The sequence below is a fragment of the Amphibalanus amphitrite genome, unplaced genomic scaffold, assembly GCF_019059575.1.
Source record: "Amphibalanus amphitrite isolate SeventyFive unplaced genomic scaffold, NRLGWU_Aamphi_draft 000815F_arrow, whole genome shotgun sequence".
In the NCBI taxonomy this organism is placed as follows: domain Eukaryota; kingdom Metazoa; phylum Arthropoda; class Thecostraca; order Balanomorpha; family Balanidae; genus Amphibalanus; species Amphibalanus amphitrite.
Genome location: NW_024882309.1, coordinates 158,711 through 176,486, shown reverse-complemented (window position 1 = coordinate 176,486; position 17,776 = coordinate 158,711). Strand labels below are relative to the sequence as shown.

Genomic DNA, 17,776 nt, shown 5'->3' with positions numbered 1-17,776 from the left:
CGCGGTAGAGGTCTGCACCGGCCGGCTGCAGCCGCGGCTGGCTGCAGCCCCACGGCTGTGGGCCGGGGCGGCTGCAAATATCTCCAAGAACACGGCTATGGCTGTGGCCACGGCTGTGAGATTTCAAGCTCAATCTTAAGTACTCAAATATAAAATTTTAAATCCTCAATCTTACATTCTGATAAGCAGTCTAGCCTGTAAAAATCATGCAAAGGATGCCCAGCAACATTGAAAGTGGTGAAGCCTTTGAAAACCTGTAATGGTTTTACCATTTGCTGTAGGGGAGTTTGCACTCTGGTACAGAATACTTATTATAGGTACCGATTGTTCCTTCATCATCAAGAGCTTGACAGTTTCAGAAAATGCAATATGTTGCATTGTCACATCCCTCTCAAATCAATCTCACCTGGTCATTAGGAGAGCACCTTACAGCTATTGAAGACGAGCGTTCAATAATTCTTTCAGGTAATAGAAAAAGAAATCACGTCTAGGTAAAGTCAGGTAAAGGCTTCATAAAATATTATCTAAAATAACTCTTAGATGTATTTCTGGATTTTCGGCAAGTCCAATTACATAATATAAAACTGGCGCTTTATGTTCTAACTGGTGTGTGAGTGACCGCTAACAGAAAATGCTGATCAACAAAACCAATGGAATTAGATTATAAGTGAGCATGAACCTTACTTACGGTTAATTCACATGATGGTGAAAACCCTGAACACGTAATTCACATGACCGTGAAAACCCTGAACACAATATTTCTTACGCGAGCCGTTGACTTTACTAATAAAATGACGTCTTCTTCTGAAAACGTAAAAATTTGATAATTAATCTTTGTTTGAGAGCAGTTTTCTACTGTTTAGCATTATTATTTATTGATTATAATTTTTATGGCTGTTTATAGTGACACAAAACAATTTATTGCCACTTCTTTGCTATTAACGTCATTAAAAACTCAAGTGAAATTTTTGATTTAAAGAGGCAATTGTGGCTCGCACGTCCTTGGGGATTTGAGCGAAGATCATTATTTGGAAAAATCAAAATAGATGAATGTTTTTCTTTCTTGGATGCTCACTAGTGTTTTGATGCCTTGCATATCAAAATAGTTTGAGACTTGCTCAGAAGGCTGCTTCAAGCCTGGCATATCACACCCCAGAAAATACGCAAGGTAAGAAAGAAGCAAGAGTTTTGACTAGACAATCACTTTTTGACAGTCCATCAACTTCAGTTTCATTTTCCATACCTAACATTGTTAATGAAAAGCATCAGGGTCTGTTGTTCTGTCCCACAACCATGCTTCAGGATTTGGCATTAGATGTCTTCACTGCTAGTGCTTCTATTCTGGTTCGTTGTTTATGTTTTCTGTTGATGTAGGTACCTACCTACCCATCTTTCTTAACCCCTTGCAAGGGCTTGTGTAGGCATGCGATGCGCATCAGGCTTCAGGCCTTCCGCCTAAAGCCAGATACACAACCACTTAACCTATGATGCTTCATGAGCTTGAAAATCTATAGCCCATTGCAATGTGCTTTTGGCTATGTTTCAACTAAAAACAACTTATTATATACTATTTGGTTGCATTTCATTGAAAGTATCCACGGCCGGCTGACGGCTGGCTGCCCACAGTTTGCCACGGCTGTGGGCGGCTGTGGCTGTGGAGCCACGGCTGCGGGGCGGCTAGGCTGTGGAAAATTGCAGCCGTGCAGAACTCTAGTGCGCGGTCCCCGAGTAGCAAGTCGTGCGGCACAGTATGCATCAGGCGAAATCAATCAGAGACATCTAGTGAGAGGAAGGAGAACCAGCGTGCACTGTCTAGCCTATTCTCTGACCAATAGGTGTCACTAGCGATAACCTAGTTATGTAGTCTGCCGCTAGATGTCTTTCGATTATGACGCCTGCTGCATGCTGTGCCGCATGACTTGCGGCCGCCCGCCGTTATCGGCAAGTGGCGCCTTTTCACTCCTTGGTCGGATTTTGGCTGTAGCCTGTGGGTACTATGTAGAGTTCAGTGGTACTATGCGAGTGATGGATGATCACCAAAGCTGTGATCCAGGCTTTGACAGTGATGCTTATTATAACTCGACTGTTCACAAAAACGAAATTTCCAAGCCCGGTGATAGGTAATGCGAAACAATAAATTCAATGCGCATCTTCGATTTCGCAATTATCCAGAATCGTAGGTATATAGAATGAGGCTCCTGCCGCACATTGTCAGCTTAGCATCGCATACCTGCTGGTAATTTCCGCTCCATTTGTCCGTCCCTGTCAGCCACAGGGACAGTTCGCATCCGCCACTGGTCGACGGGATGAATACTTCCTGAAAAGGATGCGTGCGTCTGACACACAAAACTGAATGATCTCTCTGATAGCCTTCGCATGTGGGCTCTACAAAAGTATGCTTCAAACGAGATCGCCTTTGAGCAAGTAGCTTGCAAATGTCCAGCTTGACACGACGATTATTGAAGTGGTAAATCGTTTATCACCGAGGGGCCGTAAAATATATGGCTATCCGGAATCATCTAAAAAGCGGCTCATTTTTGGAACTATATTTCCCCTTATGCGTGTGTTTTACTATTGAATTTATTTTTTAGTTACACAATCCATTCGATCTTGATTCCGACTATCATTTATGCTGAATACTGTGTATGATTGTTTTGGGGTTGTTTTATTCTGTCCGTTAGTTATCTATGTCTGTTTTGTGAGATTTGGAATTATTTTTAAAGTAGGTACCAAGAATTGGGTTTTTTTAAATCTTGCATTTGTAGTCGGTGCTTTGTTGAGAGGAATAACTGCCCGCATAGTCATGAAATCCCTACGGATATGTATAGCTTCCAGATAAGCAACTGGAAGGTCGCCCTTGGCAAATTAGCAAATCTATCTTTCTGTTATCAGAGCCGTGTTTCCCTTTAAGTAGATGAGAGCCATTATGTTAAAGCCAGCTGATATATTCGTTGGGCTGACCTTCGACCTAGAAATATCGGTACCTACTAAATGGATTTGGTTAGTCCCAGTCTCAGAGATAACTAAACTAGCTCCAATTTAACGACACCAAGTCTGTACTCATTTCGCCGAGATGGACCGGCCTGTACTAGACACTTTTTATCACAACGTCATGGGCGTTTTCATTGACAGAAAGCGAAGACAATGTCTGCCTATGTCCCATAGTTCTGCTTCCCAGTATACTGATGCTGGTCCTTAAAGTGACGTCCTTCGAACTGTCTGCGTTTCGTTCCAGGACCGTGTCACGCTCGCTGACTCTCTCCAGGACGGAGCACCTACAGTATGCTGCCGCCGCTGCCGCTGCTGTTACTGCTGGCTCTGTGTGGATCTCCTGCCGCCGCCTTCACCACACCGCCTCCGTCGGACGGCGGGCAGCTCACTGACGAGCTGCAGCTGCCCGACGAGCTGCAGCTGTCCGAGGAGGACCTGCAGCTGCTGCAGCTGCCCGACCACCAGCTGGACGTGCTGCTGCAGCAGCTGCAGGCGGCCGAGCCGGCGAACGGCTCGCGGTGGTCGGCGGCGGCCACCACCAGCGAGCGCCGCCGGCAGTGTGACGAGCAGGGTGCCGGGCCGCCGCCGCCCAACCACTGCCGGCTCACCTGGGACGAGGCGCTCTGCTGGCCAGAGTCGCCGCCCGGCACGCTGGTGCTGCTGCCCTGCTTCAAAGAGTTCAGAGGCATCATCTACCCCAAGGGAGGCAACAGTAAGTGCCACAGCTTCATGGAACGGGAGCACTCCGAAAACGCATAACTTAATATAACTCGAGATGCAGAAAAAAATATTTAATACCATGATTTTACAACATTTATACGCTTGAAAGTCACACACCTTTCAGCTCCTTTATTTCAATCACCACTAAAAAAAGGAATATTGAATGGGGCAGTGACCTACGCCCCGGCGTGTCGTGCCGTGGTGTGGCGTGACGTGCCGTGCCTGTCGAGCACCCCGTGAATCAAAGCTCCGTACTACCGGCTTTGATCGGGCGTGTAATCTGACCTCCGGCCGGCGGCGTCCCGTCTGCTCACGGCGGTCCTGCCGTGGTCAGTGACCGTTCCGTCCGGCCGCGGTGGGTCCGACAGACCGCCGGACCGGGGTATAGGTACAGTACACCGCAGACCGACAGCCGGTGATCAGCTATCGACAGAGTTGTGACCGGTCAGACGGCCGCTCGATCACCTAATAAGGACCACGCCACTGATTACGCCGTCTGAGACGGGTCAGCGGGACGGTAAATACCCGGAAACCACATATATACCGGCACAGAGCTCCTCCCGGGGCCCATTCATACGGCCGTCACTGGGCCTCGGCACTCAGGGAGCGGCCGGTCCGGGAATGGCATATCTGCGCCTCAGAACGTCCGTCCTAATCATATAAATAGCCACCTTTTCATTACTTAAAAACGCATTAGAGAGACCTTCTGAGAGAAAGGAGAATATTTTCGTACCTTTTTTACTCGTTACAAATCTAATTTTATATTCATGCGTAAAGGTATTCACTATGCATTATTAGTACAAAACAATATATTTTCATCATTTTTTCCTTGCGTAGTCAAACGGAGGGCACCATCACTCAATAATTCCAACGTTTCACGGAGCGACGTGAACTCTTTCTGGACACATTCGTCGGCGAGCAGAGGAGCTGTAGAAGTTTGGAGCGGCTCCGATGAAGTGGTCTGTCGATTCTGAGCGCGGCGGCTGCCACTGAACGGTCCACCGGAGCGGCGACCGCTGACCGGCGCGACGGCCCGACGCGCCGAGTTAGCCGCACGTACTCGGCTGAACAAAGTTTGACATGAAGTTACTCCGTGGGCGCCACCACGAGACCTGGCGCCGCGGGGAGAGAGGGGAGGGGAGGGGAGGGAGAGGGAGGAGGAGGAAGTGATCCAGCCCTCTGATGGAGGCTCGGGGTCAGCCAGGAGACTGGGAAGTTTGCAATCTCAGTTGCCATGAGTCTGGCGCGAGCTTATCATAGTGCTGCTTTAAAAATCAATTGAAGTTGAACATTTCCATTTTCAAAATTACTGTTCAACCAGGAAAGTAATTATCCAAAGCTTTGTTTGCCAAATCACCATAATCTATTAAGCGACTAGTGTGTCTGTGTATTTGTGCTCATATGTAAGTACTCACTGTCTGTGCTCGCACTTTGATGCCTCCGTGGCTCCATTATGGCCCGCTCCTTAACGCTGGTCTCTTTTAGTTGTCTTATGTATTCTAGCACGAGCCAAAACTTCATGGTCACCTGACACTACAATGTGTTCCAGACACGGCCAGCCGTTAGTGCCACGTGACTTTACTCCATGTTCCAGACACGGCCAGTCGCTACTGTCACGTGAACGGCACGTGGGACGCCACGGCCAACTACTCGGACTGCATTCCGCTGTTCAGCGAGGTGCTGCCGCCTCCGGACGAGTTCCGACGCTCCGAGTACACCTCGATCATCTACCTGATCGGCTACAGCCTCAGCCTGGCCTCGCTGACTGTGGCCACCGCCATATTCGCCTACTGCAGGTCAGTAGTGGAGGGAACAGAACGTCCTAGTTACTGTAGCTCAGTGGTAGCGAGAGATTTAACAGCATTGCTTTATTAGTCATTGGAACAAAATTGCGATCCATCGAAGGTGTCAGGGGGATCAAATTCGTTCCCCATACTGTCTCTAGTGTAAACGTATAATTATGTGCCATACCATAGTCTGATTACGAGCTCCCCAGTTCTTAATTGTTGTTGATTTCCTCTTATAGACGGCTTAAATTGTACATCCATTGAATATAATGTCTGTTTCAGGGATCTCCGCTGCCTAAGAAATACCATCCACGCGAATTTATTCATCACCTATATTCTAACCGACTCGCTGTGGATTATTACCTTGTCAATGGAGGTAGGTCAAGTTTCACCAGCATCAGAAACTTTCGGACTCCAGTATCCAATGGCATAACTCGAGAAGCGTAACGTAATAAATGTTACAACTGGCAATGGCAACCACATCACATGCTACACTGTCAGCCTTAAATAGCATCTTTGAGATTTACCGCTTTTACAGCTTTTGACATGATTTCATGATTTAACCGTTATGCCGGGTGGTAATGAACTGTGTGAACGGCACTGGCCCACCATCCTGAGCTGCCCTGTGGCCGTTTCAGCTGGTGTGGGCCACCCCATACCTGTGTTAGATAAAGCCGTCCTGAGCTCCCTGCTCCCGTTTCAGCTGGGCGTGGGCCACCCCACCTTCACCTGTGTGATCGCCGTGCTGCTCCATTACTGCCTGGTGGCCACCTTCTTCTGGATGTTTGTCGAAGGTAATTTACACTGCTGTGCGTCCAACCCGGCTGCAATTGAGTCACACACAAATGCAATAAACTGGAACAACACGGTATCGCTAGATGCATGATTTTGTCGTGGGTACGCAAACATCTTAACGACTTTTTCAAAACAAAAGTTAGTCGTTATTTTGTAATTATCGCCCTCCCTCAGCCGAAAATTTGGACCATTAACCCTCGCCCATGTAGGGGGGGGGGTTGGTGCAACCCCCCCCCCTCCTGAGGTTTTTCTTAGCTACACGCCGAACCGTTTCAGATAGCCTGCTCAAATTTTCAGTACCCTTTGGGGCATCCTTTGCGCAACTTTTGGTATTTTTTTTGTCAAGGTCATGTCAGGTCACAGAGTTATGACGTCATAAAGGGAACAACCTCCGGCCAGATTTACGCTAAATTGGAGATTGCTTCACATTGGTATAAATGCCGACTGACCTGACACACTGATGGATTGTTTTAAGAATCACAACTGGCTGATTTGACATTGACACAATGTCCGTTGACATTTTGAAGGTTACTTAAGGTCAAGGTAAGGTCAGTGACCTCGGTTGACCTGTAATGACTTCTTGCACTTGTATGCCTTTTCGGGGTATTTTGATGCCCTGAATTCGAATTTGCTATCCATTCAGGCATCGTCGGTTGTTTCTTGTAGTTCATTTTGGGTCAGGGTCAGGTCAGTGACGCCACACGCCTGACGTGACCCAATGCACAAATGACCTTGCAGACTTCCGATGCTCCCAACGCATCATTTTTAGAGTTATGACATCGAAATACACACCAAACGATAGAGAATTGATCAAGGATCACGATAGTGAAGGTTTCAAGTCGATATCTCTTACCGTTTTGCCGCAATCGGCGCGGAAATCTGAAAAAGTTAGATTTTTCCGAAAATTTGACCTTTGACCGGTCATAAGTAGGTCAAATGTTGACCTAGGACCAAAAAATATACCACCAATCGCGAGATCTCGTTGAGAGCAATCCGTTGGTCTTTTCCGTTAAGCTCTATGACGCTCCGTTTTCAAACGCCAGGGGGGGTCGCACCACCCCCCCCCCCCCTGCATGGGCGAAGGTGGCAAAACACCGTTTACGGGCGAGGGTTAAAGGGACCCTCCCACCTTAACATTAGATTTGAGTTGAGATAGCCAAAATGGGGTCCCTGGCTCACAATTACCGGTTTCGGCACTCACAACATCGAGAAATGCCTTAAATCGGAAATATTGAATTTCAAAATTGCAGCATTTTGCTTCAGAGGGGCTAATGCATGGGAATACCCCTCTGAATGTGTGACGTCAGCGCAGATATCTAGCGATTTTTAAATGTTTGACTAAAACGTTTTGTAGCACGCGGTGGTATATGCTGCTTTGCGCGCAACAAGTGCCGCACTTTCAGCTGCCAAACTTTTGCTTCCAAATAAAGTCGCTAGGAACAGCGGAGATCCCAAAAAGTAAACAAAAGTAAAAGTCTAATATCTTGAAAACCGGTGAATATTTTTCGGTGAAATTTGGTAGATATTCGTTTTCGCTCTTTCTGAACCGAGCGACATCACTTTCATGCCAATTATAAACTTTTTTGAAGGTGGGAGGGTCCCTTTAATAGAACGGGCCGTTCAGAAAATGAGAGAACAGTGTTTTTTTCGTACGAAAACGTACGTTTACACTTCGAAGCTGCGCAAAAAAAGGTTTGACCTACAAATTTGCTTCTGACCTTTGGAACAACGCATTGGGCTAATTTTTACGTTGAAAAACACCTTTTTTGTCGCTCCACTCTGCCCATTACTATCTGACAATACTGTCTGCTCCACAGGCCACTACCTCTATATGCTGGTCGTCCAAACATTCTCAGCTGATAAAATTCGCACTCGTCTCTACCTATTGGTTGGATGGGGTGAGTAGAATCAGTTGAATATTGTACTGGCCATCGCTGATTCTCAACGCTGTTCTATTGCTAACTCCTAATAAGAATCCAACTTCTTAGTATACTCGTAACTTGGTAGCCGACTGCGGGCTGGGATGGTTCACGATTCCTCTGTACTGCAGGCTTGCCTCTGCTGATGATATGGTGACTGAGCTGTAACTTTAATCACGTGACCGCCTGTCTGTCAGGCGTGCCTCTGCTGGTGATGATCACGTGGGCGCTGGTGAAGGTGCGGACCAGTGAGCCGGCCGGTCGGCTGGCGGCGGGCGGATCGCCGCAGCTGGAGTCGCTCATCAGCGACACGGGCGCCGCTAACACCATGGCCGACGGCTGGTCAGTCGCGGTCAGTACTCCAGTACTTCGGTACCCAGGTACCTCGATAATCCAGTACCTCACTATCTGTAACTGCGCCAGTGAACTGTTACAGGTATTGTACTTACCTGTGGCATTGTACTTATGTACGGCATTGATGACATGCTCACTTTTTATGCAAAGGCACCGTGCCTGCCGGTTGCTCCAGTAATCGGCACTGTGCCAGCCGGCGTATCTGCAATCTCGCTCACAAAGCAGGCTACAGATGCAGTATGACCAATAACAATCCTTTCCTTCAACTGTCTCCATTATCTTTGAGATCCCCAGCCCTCACCCCTCCCTAGACTGGCGCTAATTTAATTGCATCCATGCGCTAACCCGATTAGGAGCTGTGTGTGATCATCCTGGTAACCTTCATTTCCTGTGTTCGGGTACGCCGTAGCGCTAAATTGGACGCTAATTTGTCTAACCTCGTCGTTATTGCGCCGCATTGGTAATCGATTTGGCATTTATGCCTCTGAATCACAGCCTTGTGTTTGACAATGCAGGGTGATATCCTTCCGATTGCTATTTAGTTATCAAACCATTGGTGGCCCTGTCATACACATATGTGCCTTTATTCGCAGAACAGCTACTCAGTGCGTGTATTAAAAGCGCTGCGAGTGTTAGCTTAGGAGCGTGTAATAAGTGCCCGGCCTGTGCTGGGAGGCCCCACTTGGCTCGACACTGAGTGAAGCTGAATTGCACCCTCCAAACGAGTCTCAATTTCGCACGGCAGAAAAACAAGCGCACCCGCGTCCGTGTGTTTATTTGAGTGCACTCGCCTCAATTATTGCTTAGTGTCGAAAGGCCAGACAAACAGGCTCCGTTGCCAGGCTGCATAAAAGTAGCGTTTAACCAGCGACGGGTGACTCACCGTAGTTTTGGTCTTCTACGTCCCACTGGGGTGTGTGGAGATACCACAGGGCTCCGATGGCTTCCTTGCAGACCATTTTTCCGACTGAGGTCTATGATGACCTGACCTCTGTCGACTCTATCATGACCGGACCTCTGTCGACTCTATGATGACCTAGCCTCTACCATCTCCGCCGGCAGCCGGTACTGGACGAACAGGGCGGCTACTCGACCCAGTGTCGGTGGCTCTCCTCCAGTCACTGGGACTGGATCTACCTGGCGCCCGCCCTGCTGGTGCTCAGCTTCAACATCATCTTCCTCATGCGCATCATGTGGGTGAGTACCTCGTCTATATCGTACAAGAGTACGTGTGCCTGTGGGCTCATGTAAGAACCTTCATCGCCGAGCTGAGCATAATGTGGGGAGTGCCTACCCACAGTTCTCTTGGCTACTTAGTACTTAAACTGCCGTGCTGGCTACATCGTGCGGGTGAATACCACCATCGCCGTACTGCCGCACCATATTATCAGTGGTGGAAAGAGAACCTCTTTCTGCTGCCGGATCCCTAGTCATTTTCCCGGTACACTTCGTCGCAGCTTTCAGAGCGGACTGATTGAGTTGTGTAGTGAGCGTGCGTCTCAGGAATGTCTTATTAGCCAGCCTTTGCTGCAAGCGGCGACAGAAGATGAGATCGAGGACACTGTCGCGAATGGGACGCCTCAGTTCAAAGTGCGTTCCTCCCGACCGCCCTGCCGTGAAGCCAATCGGTCTCCTGTGGCGGCGCGACTCGAGGTGCGAGCTGCGTCTGTCAGACGGACGGCAGCCTCCGGCTATTGGCGCTGCAGTAAATAGACGGCGGCTGCCGGCTGCCGGCGGCCGGTGAAACGCCGCGGCGGAGCTTCATATGGCGCCGGGCCGCTGAAAGGAGTCGCCGCGCTCCAATCTGGGCGGCCACGGAGCCGGATCAATGGTACATGGTGCACTCTGTCGCCCATCAGAGCTCGAGCTAGCCGGATTTATGGCAATTCCTGGTAACATTATATATGGATCACCTATAAGATAAGGATGTGAGATTGCATCCACCTCGGACCATTGGTACCTAGCGTAGATGTTTTATGGTTTGTGGTTCATGTTATATGCAGTTCTAAATTGACATTGTCGAAATAAGGATATTGCAACAGCAAAAACATAATTGAAAGCATTTCAAAATATATCTGTGTTAACATAACATTGGCATAACATAGCCAGAAGCTGACTTATTATTTCGCTATTTCGCCCTATACCACGTCTTCAATTATGGCCTCGCGAAACCAACATCATTAAAGAGCTTGATGCATGCAGGGTGAGGCTTAAAACCGCCCCGCTCGGCTTTTGGGGACTTCCTTCCAGCGGCGCTCCGGGCTTTCTATTGGAACGGTCCATTCATACACCATAAGCTCGGGAACGGGTAAAGGAGACGTCGCTACAGGCAGTGGCCCTCCTCGCGGGCCAGATAGATGGATCACAAATTATCAATCTTGTTCAAAGTACAATAAAGGATGTGTTGTAACGCAGTTCAAGGTGGGCTCCGATAGATTCGCTGGCTTATGCTCGCTGGTAAACTTGGAAAAAATTACATGAAAAACACTGCCGTCACTAACATCCGTGATTTGCTGTCCATACCACCGGAGAAAGACGCGTACTAGTGACGTCACGAAATAGAATGTCTCTGATTGGCTGACATGTTCAGTCTGCTGAGTGGCCGTCTGAACAGTGTTTCCGACGACACACTAAAAACACATCAAAGCAGCGTTCGTCGCTGCTGAATACAAGGACGACGAAAAAGTCGGACGATTTTAAGCGCCGGACGGTTGTGGGTTTCTGTCACCCTGCCAGTATGGGCAGGGGAGGAAGAGCCGGTCGGTCGAGAGAGCCTCGCCCCGGCTGGCTCCGCTCTCAGACTGTGCCGCTCCATTTCGCGATTCCCAGAGACAAAGTGCGGCGATAGTATAGGGGGAAGGAAGGACGACGCTTACCGCACTGTTCGTGCTACGTAATATTTTAGCTGTGAGCTCGCAATATTGGACAAATTCTGCACTACACAGAGGAAGAAGGAAGTGGCTTGGGATGTTGCAGTTTTGAGGTACCATTGTTTATCACGGGTTGAATGTATTTGCGCTTAAATTTTGGAGGCTGTAACTTGCTTTAATTTTGTTCGAAGCAAATAAAGTTCGGCGAAATTCGCAAACATTTCCTGCCTACCTACCAAATGGGATAGAAAAGCTGCACAGTGCACAAATAAACAACACTTGGAAGCTGCTCAGTGAAGAGGCCTGGAACGTTTTTCATTTCCCACATCCGTTTTATGGCTTTGGTCTCTGTTTACCTCGAATAGTTTGGCGTTAGTGCTCGGCATGGTTCAGGTTTCGGTTGTGCCACGTCGACATTTCCCTCAGCTCAAAGGAGCTGGTCAGCCTGGAAAGCGGACCGGAAATTTTACGGGACTGGCCGCATAAGATCTGGAGGAACTGCATGCGCAATGGTAAGAACGACAGTTGAGACTCCGTCTAAATGGAAAGCTTATACGGCGAAGTTAATTACATACGTGAAATGACGCAAAAGAAATGCCAGTGTAAACACTTAACTTTCACTAGTCAGTCGTCAATTCACTCGTTCCTTAATTGTCACTGATTGTCTTTTCTAACCCTAAATACCCGCAGGAAAATACCAATTCCGCAGGATGGGTTTGCCTATCAAGCGGACATTAGCATCAGCCCTCGGTAGTCATGCCGCCTGTTGACTGTTGAGCCCATGATCTTGGTCACGTCAAGACGGGAATGACTACAATATTGCCGGTGGATTTACCGTGTCATCCGTGGATTTACCGTCATCACAGAACCCTGATTGTGGGCTGACTGCGTGCCGCCTGCGAATGCATTAGCGCCGCTATACCAAACCATGCTATACTGCGCGTTGCTGGCTCTATAGGACTGGTTAGGCGTGGACAGGGGCCCTCTGGCCCAGCGCTGGGCTCTGGGTGTGGAAAGTCGTGTCCAGCGGGCAGTTTTTTTCGGCGATCGTCCGCCGCCGACGCCTCCATCTCATCGGCTGCTGTCTCGTCGGCGATAACGGAGCATCGGCGCCGACGGCCCGTCACCCCCGCTGCGCCCGACGGGAGATAGAAGGAGGAGAGAGGGGGAGAGGGACGGTGGAAGTGACAGGGAATACAGAGCGGCGGGGGGAGACAGCGGAGCCGACACTGGCCTCTGGCCAGTGGTGAATAGAGCGGCAGACGCCCTCCGCGCTGTCCGCTGGCGTGGCAACAGGACCCGCCCAGGGGTGGATGGACGGAAGGAAGTAGGAGACGCTGGCATCTGGTCAGACGGTCAATCGCCAGAAAAGCGAGCGGAGCGTGCGATAGGGAATACATAGGTAGAAAGTCGATGAGTTTATTTTTTCTTATGTATTTTGCTGAATTTCTAACCACATGTGTTCTAAAACTGCTAAGTAGGTAGGAAGTTACATTCAGCTTATTAAATTAGACTGTTCCCAAATCCCTTGAAATCAGCATTGCCGAATACCACGCCAACTAGTCGATAAATGTAGAATTTCCGTCACGCAAGAGTTTGCGACTGCCGATTCAATTATTCTAGTTTGGGTTTGAAATACATAGTGGTGATATTTCCTTTTAAACTAATTAGGAATGCTGAATATACAATATTCTTTAATATGAGACATCAGTTTAGAAAGAAGGCAATTTATCTTAGCTCCTCTGAAATAAAGATTGCCCATGTTGCACAAATATTTCGTTTGTCTTCGGACCTTCTAACGAAAGCCGCACAAATCAGAAGGATGATCAGCAAAAACTCACTCCGGGCGTGATCCGGAGCCAGATAGCCGGGCGAACATTAGTGTAGACGCCATCGGAAGGCGTCCATTTGTCCGATCGCGTCCGTCCAGATACATTGCCGAGAGGGTGCGCCATGACGGATGCGCAATCTGATAAATTGCCCGTCCGACGGCCGGCAATATCGCGCTTTTTCTCTCAATATTTTGGAAATACTTTTCTGTTAGTAAGGGGCAATTTATCAGGTGTCATTCTGTCGCCAGGGGGATACAAAGCATGATAAATGTATGTCAGCTAGAACGTTTCATTAGACGTATCTGCACGGGGCTCACTTGGTAACAGTTCAGCTCGGAGTTGGCAGCCACCGATCCCGTAGTAAAAGCAGCTGCAGACCTAAATCTGCCCTCCTTGCGTCAATTACGTGATGAAGAGTGAGCTTTGGCTACTGCAAAGCGACCAGCTATTATAGCTTTCCAAGCAACCTAATAAGAGAATAAAACACTAAAAACAGACATATCTGCTTATACTTTAGCTAAACAGAAACCGAAGGTCAGAATGTAACAGATGACACCGTGTCTAAGGCTCATCAACCTACCCCCAGTAATAACCAAGACACTGAGCAATGCATCTGAATCGAACCACATGGGAACGGATGGACGCCTTTTGGCCCAGCGCTGGTCAGCTTCCAGTTTCTGTGACGCTGATGGTGTTGGTGGAGTTATGGATGACCGCTGGGCGGCCAGGGGGCACCTGCCTGGTGCCGGAGACGGGTCATCCATCGGCCCGACGGTCGTCGACCGGCCGAACGACCGGCAGCCAGGCGCTGCTTGTGTAACGCCATTGGTAGATGTTCCCTATGGGAACGTTATATGAATATTGAATATCTATTGTTAGGTACCGGTGATTGGACGTTTTATGAGAATCGCTAATCTTCACATAGCTGACTTCTGTTTGACTCTGCCGTGGTGTCCATCGTCACTGCCAATCGTCAAACCAAACAGCCGTTGTCTAACAACCGGCATATGGACCAGTATAACGCCTTTTGGGGCGACTAACGGAGCGAGCGAGAGGGTGGGCCTTGCACGTGCGAAATTTCGAGGGGGTACCTCCAACTGACTTGTGCACGGCACCCTACTCACCGGTCTCTAGCGATGTGCCAAATTTGAGCACAATCGGCCCAGCTGTTCTCGAGATCTGGAAGCGGCACCCTGCACGTGCGCACGTGCAAAATGGGTCCCAACTGACTTGTGCACGGCACCCTACTAACCGGTCCCTAACCGCGTACCAAATTTGAGCGCAATCGGCCCAGCCGTTCTCGAGATCTGGGAACGACCCCTGCACGTGCGCACGTGCAGCAGCACCCCAACTCTGGCACATGGATATGCATTGCCTAGTGGGTGCCTACCTACATGCCAACTTTCAGCACAATCGGCCAAGTAGTTACCGAGATATTGCAACAATTACAAAACTGACACCTCTTCGTTTTGCACGTGGCACGTGCATAAGGAGTCACCCACATGCATCGGGAATAGTCCAATACTTGGTAGAAGGAATGAAGCTACCCTACAAAAATTACCGCGTATAAATCGGTCAAGTGGTTGCTGAGATATAAGCCTCGCAAAAGCGTCCGCACGGCCGGCCGGCCGCTCATACTCAGAAATTTCCGTTAATCTAAGGAAAGACTCCGCTCGCTTCGCTCGCTCCGTAACAACATTACTGCACCCGTAGTCCGGGGCGCGCTAAACGAGTGTTGCGAGGAGCAGACGCATTAGTGCACCAGTGGTGTCGTTCGTCACTAGTGGCTGGCACACCACATGCCCACTCACCAGGCATCGGCGGTTTGGCTGGCTGATATGCGGAACTTCATCTCGAGAAAATTGTTGGCACTCAGCTGTTTGTGTCAGCCAACTGTCCTATCGTTTTCTTCACCACACCTCGCCCCATCCCTTTCTATAAAACCCTTTCCTTCTCTTCGACAGGTGCTGATCACCAAGTTGCGCTCGACCAACTCTGCCGAGACGCAGCAGTACAAGAAGGCCACCAAGGCTCTGCTGGTGCTGCTGCCGCTGCTTGGCGTCACCTACATCCTGGTGCTGGCGCCGCCCACCGACTACGGCATGCTGGAGACGGTGTTTGCCTACCTGCAGGCCGTCCTCATCAGCACGCAGGTGGGCGCAGGGAGGGCCTCGGCTGTCTGGTGGGCGCAGAAAGAGCCTCGGCTGTCTGGTGGGCGCAGAGAGGGCTTCGGCTGTCTGGAATGGTGTACGTCTGTCTGTCTGTCTGTCTGTCTGTCTGTCTGTCTGTCTGTGTGTCTGTCTGTCTGCTTTCTTTCAGTATCTTTCTTTCTTTCTTTCTTTCTTTCTTTCTTTCTTTCTCTTTTTCTCAACCTCCCTTCCCCTTCTCTCCCTTCTTATTCTTTTTCTTCTTCTCTCTCTCTCTCCCCTCTCTCTCCCCTCTCTCTCCCCTCTCTCTCTCTCTCCCCCTCTCTCTCTCCCTCTCTTTCTATCTCTATCTTCTCTCCCCGTCTTCATTCCTCTCTTTCTAATAGCGAGATGGCTGATGAACGACCTCGGGCGTCCATTAACCAATGTTTGATGAGGATCTTAAGATAGAGCGGATATTTGCTTGCCTTGCTCTTCCCGAGAAGACACCAGGGCTTTCAGGGATAATACACATTTCGTAAGACAGGGCATCGTCACTTCTTGAACTCAATCAACGCTAATCTCACCGTTAAATTATACGGAAAGGAGGCCTAAGTTATATGTGTGGATTTAAAGCTTCATTACAATGAATATTCATTACACATGTTAGGTCTGAGTGATCATTTCGTCATATTTACGTGTCTTTCGGACTAAAAAATGAGTTTAAGATTCATTGAATGAATGTTATGATTGCGTGACAGCAGATTTCTGGTACTTGTATTGTGACTGTAGCATTATCTTTTTAGCGCCCACTAGCAGTAGCGCTCCTGAGACGCTTGAACCCTACTGCACCCATGATATGACCCACTGCCGTTGTGTCGTCGCCAGGGTCTGGCTGTGGCGCTGATCTACTGTTTCTTCAACTCGGAGGTGCGCGCCTCGCTCCGCACGCACTACCGGCGCTGGAACATGGAGCGTTCGATGGCAGAGTTCTCCGGGATCAGCCACAGGCAAGAGTAGCCCCAGTACGATAATCGCTCTGTGTCGCCGTCCGCCGGTGCCGCCGTAAATTCTCATTGTCGTTAGATTTATTACCGTGTCTGAAGTGGATTACCTGCATGGTTCTTTTGCTTGGTCGGCATATTACGTTTGGTCTTGTTTTTGGAGAAGCCATCTAAACAGAGTGGAATTGCAGTACAACCATGTGTTTAGTTTCGGTGGTGATCAATGTCATAGTGTCAAGGGTCGACCGTCAATGTCATGGGAAGAAAAGGAAGCTATGTGTTTTTTTTTTTAATTTCATCCAGTGTTCATGTCAATCCTCCTTCCCTCCATTTTTCTTTCTTTTTTTTTCTCTCTCTCTCTCTCTCCCACCTCTCTTCATCCTCTCGTCTCTTCCTCTCGCTTTCTGGACTCTATTTTCCTTTGAGGACTACCTTTCCGTCGCCATTCATCCTCTGACCTACTCTCCCGACGAACGTCCGTCGAGTTTCGACTGACCCCCCTCCCCGCTCCGCTCCCCTCCCCCACAGGGGGTTTCCGTCCAGTCGGCGCCGCAGCTCGGCCACAGAGATGACATATACGGTGACGGAGGCGGGGGGACAGGGCTGCGGCCGACTGCGCCGGGCCAGCGGCAACAGCCAGGCAGGCCGAGAGCAGCTGGCCACCGTCTGAGCTGGCGACTGCTGAGCTGGCGGCTGAGGTGGCGACAGAGACACCGGCAGAACTGACGGTTTGACACTGTCCAAACGACCAGCTGGTCACTGTCCAAACGAACAACTGTTCATACACTGAGCGACCAGTAAACTACTCTCTGAGTGTCTGTCTACCGACTGAGGGAGCAGCTGATCATCGTCCCCAGAACCAGCAGACCACTCGTCATTCATTCAAACCCGCCTCAAGCCATAGCCAGTGGTGTGAGGATATTTCGGGTCTTCACTGCTGCCGTTGGCACGAGAAATGCCCAAAGTCACAGCGGCATTGGCGACTGTCAGCGAATAGTTGACCGTTGCTGGGACTGCGCCTCCTGAATGCTGACGAACAAACTCATACAAAATGAGGGCATGACATTTTGCCTGATGACACCGCCGATACGTATGTATGAGATTGAGCTGACTCGTGAATGTCAACAATGGATCGACTTCGACTTTTTAATTACGGGGACCTTTGGCTTTGACAAGGGCAATGTCAAATACCATGGCGCTAGTCGTTCTAAGTCATCTCTGTATAGGTGTTTGCGTACGTGCACGTATGTCTTGCCTATGTATTTTTCGCCGATCTCCGCCCTTTTCTGGTGACTTCACAGTTGAAGACTGAGTTGTAATGTGTATGTGCTCCGGGCTGAGAGATTGCGTTAGAGATCGTAATACTGTGGAAGTCTCA

At 49.3% G+C, this 17,776-nt stretch overlaps 1 protein-coding gene across 1 annotated transcript; it reads left to right on the top strand.

Moving 5' to 3' along the window:
* The first annotated feature begins 3,282 nt into the window (after window positions 1-3,282).
* On the top strand, window positions 3,283-17,068 carry LOC122366540 (diuretic hormone receptor-like). The gene is made up of 11 exons (XM_043338912.1): window positions 3,283-3,443; window positions 3,534-3,703; window positions 5,306-5,507; window positions 5,781-5,874; window positions 6,202-6,292; window positions 8,111-8,191; window positions 8,410-8,564; window positions 9,629-9,763; window positions 15,233-15,421; window positions 16,283-16,404; window positions 16,927-17,068. Exons 1-11 carry the CDS (start codon window positions 3,283-3,285, stop codon window positions 17,066-17,068), a joined length of 1,542 nt encoding a protein of 513 aa, XP_043194847.1.
* Window positions 17,069-17,776: the final 708 nt, after the last annotated feature.

What these genes read in the sequence shown, in the direction of transcription:
- LOC122366540 (XM_043338912.1), top strand. Translation starts at nt 3,283, where the DNA reads ATGCTGCCGCCGCTGCCGCTGCTGTTACTGCTGGCTCTGTGTGGATCT. An exon ending in TTATTACCTTGTCAATGGAG is followed by an intron (nt 5,875 to 6,201) that starts GTAGGTCAAGTT and finishes CTCCCGTTTCAG; the next exon opens with CTGGGCGTGGGCCACCCCAC. An exon ending in TCCTCATGCGCATCATGTGG is followed by an intron (nt 9,764 to 15,232) that starts GTGAGTACCTCG and finishes TCTCTTCGACAG; the next exon opens with GTGCTGATCACCAAGTTGCG.